Source organism: Scyliorhinus canicula, chromosome 17, assembly GCF_902713615.1.
Source record: "Scyliorhinus canicula chromosome 17, sScyCan1.1, whole genome shotgun sequence".
Lineage (NCBI taxonomy): Eukaryota > Metazoa > Chordata > Chondrichthyes > Carcharhiniformes > Scyliorhinidae > Scyliorhinus > Scyliorhinus canicula.
The window spans coordinates 50,465,639-50,475,640 of record NC_052162.1 but is presented as its reverse complement, the minus strand read 5'-3'; the positions used below and the strand labels follow the sequence as shown (position 1 = coordinate 50,475,640).

General features: G+C 48.6%; 1 protein-coding gene across 3 annotated transcripts in view; it reads left to right on the top strand.

Annotated features, from left to right (window-relative positions):
* Window positions 1-8,645, top strand: part of LOC119951721 (rho-related GTP-binding protein RhoG-like) — a 9,332-nt gene extending 687 nt beyond the window's left edge. For all 3 annotated transcript variants that reach the window (XM_038775013.1, XM_038775012.1, XM_038775014.1), the window contains exon 2: window positions 5,750-8,645. In XM_038775013.1, coding sequence (XP_038630941.1) covers window positions 5,781-6,356 — 576 coding nt within the window. In that variant the 5' untranslated portion in view covers window positions 5,750-5,780 and the 3' untranslated portion in view covers window positions 6,357-8,645. The remainder of the gene's footprint in view (window positions 1-5,749) is intronic.
* The last annotated feature ends 1,357 nt before the right edge of the window (window positions 8,646-10,002 follow it).

Genomic DNA, 10,002 nt, shown 5'->3' with positions numbered 1-10,002 from the left:
GGGGGGGGGCGGACCGGGCGAGGGAGAGAGGAGAAACAAGGGGGCGGGGTGGTATGAGGGGTGGGTCTTTGGGGGGACTAGGGGGCAGAGAGGGACATTGGGGGGGACAAGGGTGTGGCGTGGGACTTTGGGGGGGGATTAGGGGAGGGGAGGGACTTTGGGGGGGCTAGGGAGGGAGTGGGGATAATTGTGGGAGTGGGGATAGTAGGGGGACTGTGAGGGGAGTGGAGGTGTAGTAGGGGGATGCGAGTGGGGGGGATTAGAGGGAGGGGAGTGGGGGGGATTAGAGGGAGGGGAGTGGGGGGATTAGAGGGAGGGGAGTGGGGGGGATTAGGGGGAGGGGAGTGGGGGGATTAGGGGGAGGGGAGTGGGGGGGGATTAGGGGGAGGGGAGTTGGGGGGGATTAGTGGGATGGGAGAGGGGGGGGGTTAGGGGGAGGGGGGATTAGAGGGAGGGGGGTGGGGGATTAGGGGGCGGGGGGTGGGGGGATTAGGGGGAGGGGAGTGGGGGGATTAGGGGGAAGGGAAGTGGGGGGGATTAGGGGGAAGGGTAGTGGGGGGGCTTTGGGGAGTGGGGGGATTAGGGGGAGGGGAGTGGGGGGATTAGGGGGAGGGGAGTGGGGGGGGATTAGGGGGAAGGGAGTGGGGGGGATTAGGGGGAGGGGAGTGGGGGGATATAGGGGAGGGGGAGTGGGGGGGATTAGGGGGAGGGGAGTGGGGGGATAGGGGAGGGGAGTGGGGGGGATTAGGGGGAGGGGAGTGGGGGGATTAGGGGGAGGGGAGTGGGGGGGATTAGGGGGAGGGGAGTGGGGGGATTAGGGGGAGGGGAGTGGGGGGTTTAGGGGGAGGGAGTGGGGGGATTAGGGGAGGGAGTGGGGGGATTAGGGGGAGGGGAGTGGGGGGGATTAGGGGGAGGGGAGTGGGGGGATTAGGGGGAGGGGAGTGGGGAGGATTAGGGGGAGGGGAGTGGGGGGTATTAGGGGGAGGGGAGTGGGGGGGGATTAGGGGGAGGGGAGTGGGGGGGGGGGATTAGGGGGAGGGGAGTGCGGCGGGATTAGGGGGAGGGAAGTGGGGGGGGGGATTAGGGGGAGGGAAGTGGGGGGGATTAGGGGGAGGGGGATTAGGGGGAGGGGAGTGGGGGTGATTAGGGGGAGGGGAGTGGGGGGTGATTAGGGGGAGGGGGAGTTGGAGGAGGGTAAGGGGAATAGGCAGGGAAGGCAGAGTAAGGGGAGGGCGGGAGGGGGAGTGGCGAATAGGAGATGGGATGGAGGAGGGGGGCCGGAGTCAAGTGTGGCTGGGCAGGCAATTATTATCACCTTGAATTCAGTCGGGAGAGGGAGATGGTGGGGAGGGACCGGAAGAGGGAGATGGTGGGGAGGGACCGGAAGAGGGAGATGGTGGGGAGGGGTGACTGGGCGAGGAAGATTGAGATGGTGGTGTTGGGGGGGGGGGGGGGGGGGGGGCGGGGGGAGAGAGAGAGAGAGAGAGAGAGAGAGAGAGAGAGAGAGAGACCGGGTGAGGAAGAAGGAGGTGGGGAGGGGGGGGGACCGGGTGAGGAAGAGGGAGGCGGGGGGGGACCAGACGAGGAAGAGGGAGGTGGTGGTTGGGCGGGGGGGAGACACGATGACGACCGGGCGAGGGCAAGGGAGATGGGGGGGGGGGGGACTGTGCGAGGGGGAGGGAGATGGTGGGTGGGGGAACGACCGGACGAGGGGGAGAGAGATGGTGGGAGTAGGCGAGGGGGAGGGGAATGGTGGGGGGGGCGGACCGGGCGAGGGAGAGAGGAGAAACAAGGGGGCGGGGTGGTATGAGGGGTGGGTCTTTGGGGGGACTAGGGGGCAGAGAGGGACATTGGGGGGGACAAGGGTGTGGCGTGGGACTTTGGGGGGGGATTAGGGGAGGGGAGGGACTTTGGGGGGGCTAGGGGAGGGAGTGGGGATAATTGTGGGAGTGGGGATAGTAGGGGGACTGTGAGGGGAGTGGAGGTGTAGTAGGGGGATGCGAGTGGGGGGGGATTAGAGGGAGGGGAGTGGGGGGGATTAGAGGGAGGGGAGTGGGGGGGATTAGAGGGAGGGGAGTGGGGGGGATTAGGGGGAGGGGAGTGGGGGGATTAGGGGGAGGGGAGTGGGGGGGATTAGGGGGAGGGGAGTTGGGGGGGATTAGGGGGAGGGGAGAGGGGGGTTAGGGGGAGGGGGGATTAGGGGGAGGGGGGTGGGGGGATTAGGGGGAGGGGGGTGGGGGGATTAGGGGGAGGGGAGTGGGGGGGGTTAGGGGGAGGGGAGTGGGGGGGATTAGGGGGAAGGGAGTGGGGGGGATTAGGGGGAAGGGAGTGGGGAGGATTAGGGGGAAGGGAGTGGGGGGGATTAGGGGGAAGGGAGTGGGGGGGATTTGGGGAGTGGGGGGGATTAGGGGAAGGGGAGTGGGGGGGGATTAGGGGAAGGGGAGTGGGGGGGATTAGGGGGAGGGGAGTGGGGGGGATTAGGGGGAGGGGAGTGGGGGGATTAGGGGGAGGGGAGTGGGGGGGATTAGGGGGAGGGAGTGGGGGGATTAGGGGGAGGGGAGGGGGGGGATTAGGGGAGGGGAGTGGGGGGGGATTAGGGGGAGGGGAGTGGGGGGGGATTAGGGGGAGGGGAGTGGGGGGGATTAGGGGGAGGGGAGTGGGGGGGATTAGGGGGAGGGGAGTGGGGGGGATTAGGGGGAGGGGAGTGGGGGGGGATTAGGGGGAGGGAAGTGGGGGGGGATTAGGGGGAGGGAAGTGGGGGGGGATTAGGGGAGGGGAGTGGGGGGGATTAGGGGGAGGGGGAGTTGGAGGAGGGTATGGGAATAGGCAGGGAAGGCAGAGTAAGGGGAGGGCGGGAGGGGGAGTGGCGAATAGGAGATGGGATGGAGGAGGGGGGCCGGAGTCAAGTGTGGCTGGGCAGGCAATTATTATCACCTTGAATTCAGTCAAGGTGAATGATCGCACCCTATTTTACCAAAGGGTAAAACAGCACATCGGGATTTAACCCAAGAAATTTGTGGTTTAAAATTCTGATGGATAGTTTGGGAGTCTTATACGTCGTTGGTACTTTACCATCTGTCTCCTATTTTGTATGCAATGAATTACTTTGCGGTGACTCGTGTGCTCAAATATGGCAAATATTTTACAAACATCAAGATCTCAAAAACAGTACGAGATGAATGACCAATCTTTATAATAATTTAGGTGTGATGTGGTAGAGCAACCAGTGTCATTCTAGGTGAAAAGGCTTTTCCTCAGATTCCTTCTAAACTTCCTGGTCCTTATCCATGAAAAGCTTTTCCTCACATTCCCCCTTGCCCCTTAATATAAACCCCCTGGTTATTGTTCCTTCTAAGGGGAAAATTTATTTCTGTCTACTCTATCTATGCCCCTCAGAATTTTATACATCTCAATTATATCCCCTTCCTCCGTCTCCTCTGCACCAAGGAAAATAACCGCAGTCTATCCAATCTCTCTTCATCACTAAAACTCCAGCCCAGGAACCATCCTGGTAAATCCCCTCTGCACCCTTTCCAGTACTATCATAACCCTCCTATAATGTGGCTTCCGGAACTACACACAATACTTTACCTGTTAGCCTAACCAACGTTTTATCCACTTCGTCCCTGTTCTTAACAGAGTGTGCCTCGGCTAATAAATGCAAGTATACCATATGCCTTTTTTTTTAAACAAACAATTTTTAATAAGGTATTTTTGGCATAACAAACAACCACAGTACAAAAAACAATAGAGTACAAAGAACAGTAATCAAAAAGAAACTGCCGACATCCGTCCCTCCAAGGCCCACCTATTTAACCCCTGCTCTATACTACCCTAGCCCCCCCCCCCAGCTGAAGATTAATTCCCCGCGAAGAAGTCAATGAATGGTTGTCACCTCTGGGCGAACCCCGACACCGACCCTCTCAAGGCGAACTTGATCTTTTCCAGGCCGAGTAAGCTCACCATGTCGGTTAACCAGACCTCTGACTTTGGAGGCCTAGACTCCCTCCAAGCCAGTAGTATCCGTCGCCGGGCTACCAAGGAGGAAAAGGCCAGAACATCTGCCTCTCCCTCCTCTCAAACATCTGGGTCCTCCAACACCCCAAAGATTGCTACCCCTGGACTCATTTCCACCCGTCTTCAACACCCTGGGCATGACGTCCCCGCACCCCTGCCAATATCCCCTAAGCTTCGGGCATGCCCAGAACATGTGGACATGGTTCTCTGGTCCACCCGCACATCTGACACACTTGTCTTCCACCCCAAAAAGTCTACTCATCCGGGTCGCTGTCATGTGCGCCCGGTACCATATGCCTTCTTAACCACTTTATCTACCTTAAGGTATGTGTACATTCAGATCCCTCTGATCCTTGGTGTTTCCCAGGGTCCTGTTGTTAATCATGTAATCCTTGCCTTGTTTGTCTTTCCCAAGTGCATGACCTCGCACATATCCGGATTGGATTCCATTTGCCACTGATCAGCCCATCTATATTCTCCTGTAACCGAAGGCTATCCTCCTCACTATTTACCACCTCACTAATTTGTCTCATCTGCGAACATACTGATCAACCCTCCTACGTTCAAGACTAAACTATTTGTATAAACCACAAACAGCAAGGGCCCCAACACTAATCTGTGTGAAGTTTGTGCATTCTCCACATCTCTGCGTGGATTTCCTCCGGGTACCCAAAGATGTCCAAATATGTGCAATTGTCCTTTAGTGTCCAAAGGTGAGTAGGTTAGGTGCGGTTTCTGGGATAGGATGGGGGGGGGAGGGCGAGAGTGCGATGGGGAGTGGGCCTAAGTAGGGGTGGTCTCTCAGAGGGTCGGTGCATACTCAATGGCCTGATCCTGCATTGTAGGGTTTCTATGATCCCAGGGGGGCTCCAATGGACCCCAGTCAGAAAAACACCCCTTGACACTCGACCTCTGCTTCCTGTTGCTCAGCCAATTTTGGATCCAATTTTCCTTTGCTGTCAGTCTCCCATGTGGGACCTTATCAAAAGCCTTGTTCAAGTCTGTGGACTAGTTAAAATGTATTTCCCTCATCTACACACCCGATCACCTGTTCGAAAAGTTGATCAGACATGACCGTTCCTTAACAAAACCATGCTGACTTCTTGATTAACCTGCCTGTCCAAATGCAGATTAAATCTCTTAGAAATGTCTCTTAGGATTGCTTCCAATAGTTCCCCCACAACGTGAGGTTAGACTGACTGGCCTGCAGTTTTGGTTTATCCCTTCCCTTGAATAATGGCGTCGTCTTGAATAATTGTAGAGTGGTTTTTCATAGAATTTATTTCATAGAATCCCGACAGTGCAGAAGGAGGCCGTTCGGCCCATCAAGTCTGCACCAATACTCTGAAAGGGGACCCCCACCTAGGCCCACTCCTCCACCCTATCCCCACAACCCCACCTAACCTCACAACCCCACCTAACCTACACATCTTTGGACTACACTTTTAATCCTTAAACATCAGCAAAGGAGAACCTCGGGTGCATTTGATAGCTATATGTTTGAACTTTGTTAATGGTTTTGTGGAAACTTTCCAAAATTTTCATATTATTAAAGGCTGCATAATCCGACTGGTTCAACTACCTGTAGCTTTTGCTATCTAATTATCTTACTGCAGATTGTGAAACCTGTTTAATGCTTGGATAGGAGCCTGAAAGCACGGTGGTTATACGTAATGAGGTAACTATATATTGTGGAGTGTTTTGTCTTGATTTTTTTTTTGTGTATTGACAGAGAGAAGCGTGACCTTTGTGGCGTATGAATAATGCAGACTATAAAATGCGTGGTTGTTGGAGATGGTGCAGTTGGGAAGACCTGTCTTCTCATTAGTTACACAACAAATGCTTTTCCTGGAGAATATGTCCCCACTGTATTTGACAACTACAGTGCACAGATGACTGTGGATGGACGAACTGTCAGCCTCAACCTTTGGGATACTGCAGGGCAGGAAGAATATGACCGTCTCCGCACTCTATCATACCCACAGAGTAATGTCTTCATTATCTGTTTTTCTGTTGCTAGCCCTTCATCCTATGCTAATGTCCGTCATAAATGGCAACCAGAGGTTTTGCACCACTGTCCAAATGTTCCTATACTTTTGGTTGGCACGAAGAAGGATTTAAGGAATGATTCTGAGACCATAAAAAAGCTCAAGGAGCAAAGCCTTTCCCCAACAACGATGCACCAGGGCGTCACCTTAGCCAAACAGATCAGAGCGGTCAAGTACCTGGAATGTTCAGCACTCAATCAGGATGGAATCCGAGAAGTGTTCGTGGAGGCCGTAAGAGCAGTCCTCTACCCTCATCGGAAGAAGAAAAGCAAAAATTGTGTACTTTTGTAGCTTGAGGATGTGAACACCTCGGTTGTACATAGATTGGAAGCATACTTTGAAGCCATGCGTCAGCTGTGCTTCAGATTGCATTGTGGTGTAACGCAAGGATCTTGCACAAAATAAGTTTGTATGACTGAAACTGGAAACTGTCAAATGCTGCTTTATTTGCTGGGTGTTTTTACAGATATGCAGACCCTCATTGAGAGATTTAATCAGTAATGGCACTGGACTCTTGCTAGCAATCCCTGAGCTGGACTGAAAGTTTGTCTTTTAGGAGCCACAAGAAACTTCCATATGCCTTATTGACAATTGGCTTTTGGTGATTTTTGGAGACCATGATTTGGCTGCTTTGCTATTAACGAATGGCCACTGCTGTTTTTTTCCAATCCTCAGGTTTCAAGTTGAGATTTGCTTTCACAGATGTTTAATTGTTGACTAACAAAGTAGTGCAGATTTCACACATTAGCTCTGAGAGCATAAATTGGTACAGCCATTTATTCATATGTAAAATCCTGAACTAACATCAGTTATAGTTTGAATCCATATTAAATGGTGAAACACAAGTCTTGCTAGTGCCATATGTATTGGGACTGGCAAGATTGCTTTGGCAAAATAGATATCTTGCACTATGGAAAACCTAAAAAAGACAGTGTTCATGTTAAAATTAATTGTCAAATTTTAAATGGTTTAAGTAGAGATCACTGTGAGATGGCTCTTTTGCAACCTATTTATGAAAGTTTTTTTTTTATTGATTTGGTGAAGCTGGCCTCTCAGTAGCCCCATATAAATTGGTACATAGAACAGCCATCCTAAAGTTCACTGGGGTTTGCTGAAAACTGGATTTTTGTATAAATTAGATATTTTGTTCACTTGGTGGCCAATTTTTAAGAGTACAGCTCCAATCACTAAAAATGAATCTCACATGTTTGAACAGATTCTCTATTGGCAAATTTTCCATCACTTGCATGCATACCAGCCATCATTTTTACTTGGCACAACTAAACTCTGACAAGGTACGAATTCAGGAGTCAATTTGACTAAGTGATTAAACTCATTTGCAGGTTCGAAGTAAGTTGCAGATGGTACTGACATAGGATAAAAGGGAAAATGTAAAAGAAAAAACTGACATTTGCTCATGTATAGCAGCTAGCTTGTTTGCATTGTCATTGATCAAGTCAAGGTCTGAATTGTTTTCATCATCTCGCATGTTTATATCAAATAAACCTCAAGTACAGATAGCATTTTCATGGAGTTGATGCTCTTTGACAGGACAATTTGAAATTAATCCAGATGCTACTGTTTATTTTACTGAAGCCTGTAACACTCGATTGTTGGGTTCATCCTCACTATATTTTAACCAGGTCATTCAGTCTCTGGATGATATCCATATTCCGGCAAACGACCATGAATAAAGCCATGTAATCACGGGCTTTGCCATTAAACCTTCCTAAGAACAGAGCCATCAAATCTATAATCTCTTGATGTAGGAGTTTTTGTGAAACAATGATACTTGATCCTCTGTCTTGGTGTTGATATGAGAATAATGACTTTCATTGAACTGTTCTGAAGGGAAATCTTTCTGTGTCTGATCTGTTCAATTTGGTTCTCTGGAAAAACAACTGAGCTGCTGATAAAAAGCAAAATAAGCCAAGAGTGAGCGAACTTGGACTGGTTACAAACAGTTTTTTGGTGTCTTGAGGACAAATTAGCTGTTTGGTTTTGGGGAGAGACATGTACCGAAAGGGAGATAACACAATTGAGGGGAAAATGGTATTGTGTGCCATGGCACATAGTGTATAACCACTATAAAACCTTAGCAAGGGTTGCTTGCTTCTAATGCATTTAAAACTCTAAACTTTTTAATGCTGAAATTATTTCACTTACATACTTAAAACCAAAACTCTGTTCCATATCCTACACAAGTTAACTTGTGTTATTAGTACCCTTATGTTATCTTGCGTACATGTTTCAGTAAGGCCATAGTTCTGTATATCACTCTTACATTTGGGATCCAGTGTGTCCCTATTGGCATTGGTACAGTGGTAGCTGAGGTCTGTGTAGAGCAAAATGCTGCAGGTTTTTACAGGTAAAACTGAGAACTCTGAAGCATTTCGTGTTTTGTCTCGTCATTATCATGCTTTTCACTGTTATAACTGTGGTGGGCAATGCTAAAACTATGCACTAGAAACCAGAATTGTGTTTTTAGAATAAACAATTGTTAAATTAGGACTGAAATGTTTTGAAATGATTCATGAAAATTGTACTGCTGAAATAAAATTAAGTCTCATTTGTTTATAAGTGAAGTGTCTATGTGGTTCTTGAACTCTGGGTGACTGGTGTGGCAAATAGGGCAGACTTTAATTGTGGATGTTATATACATAAAAATATAGTTAACGTTGAATACAGAAGCATATGAAGGATTTGTAATGGAAAATTTTAACATTGTGATGCCATTTTTAATATTAGGTCATGGTCTGTTTTATTGAGATTGTTATTACATTTAAAATGTAGGTCAGCAAAAAGCAACTGTTTTGCTTTTGTTCCTGTGTTGTAATTTGACAGTTTTTCAGTTCTACACCAAACCACAATCTAATGTGGTTACTTGTGGATCAATTCTCATTTCAGTCTTACTCAGGCATTTATCTGCAATCTGCAGGTTGATACAGATGCATCATGAAACCTTACCCACATCAATACTAAATAACTGGGTGCTTTGCAATATTCAGCAACACTGGAGGCTTTATATCCTGTGTGCATTCTACTGAATGCATATTAGTTGCTTACAGTCTTTGTTTCTAACGGACAAAAATCACAAACTATGCCTGTAATGGAGTTTCTAAAAATAGGGTCCAAACCCATTAAGTGTTCATAAGGCTGGTGGATTGTCTTCTTTCATAAGGTAGTAGCAAAAAACAAGTCAAAGATAAAAATCTATGCCAAGTATCCATACCAAAGCTTCCAGTCTGTAATTGTGTGGCTCTTGGGAGGTTACCGGTGAATTTCTTCTGAGGACATATTTTAATCTGCTCCAGTGTCACTTGATGTGACTGCTTTAATCTTCCATCTATGGAGGAGGTGGTAGCATCTATTATGTTCCATGCTGAGGCAGTTGATGATTGTCCCATTTGTGTAGAAGGCTTCATCTTTCATGTTGCACCGAGGGATCCTCCATATAAGGTAAGCTACAATTCTTCTAAGTATTACAATCCCAGACCGGACCCCAATAGTGGCTAGGATACTGGACTGAAATCCTAATATTTTCATTGATTTGTAAGACTGGAAAGAATGATTCGCTCCAGGAGTGATTGCATGAAAAATAGGACTTTGGTATTTCTAAAACAAAACATGAATATATTAAGCTTTTTAATATTTGGCCTGAAAATAGCAGCATATAATTATCCCTTAACACTATTCAATTTCCAATTACACTAAATAAAATAAACATACAGTTCTCAATATATCTTAAAATTAGCTTGGCAAAGAGTGATACATGCTTTATAAAACAAATTTGGCTTCTGTTAGGACCCCTTCAGACTCTGGCTGAATATCTTCATAAAGTAGGTTCACCTGCCATGTTTCAGCTTCTTCCTGGTCTCTGGTCAAGACTTCTATGCTTTACATGTTATTACTCGTGTATAACTGCCCTACTGAGAGA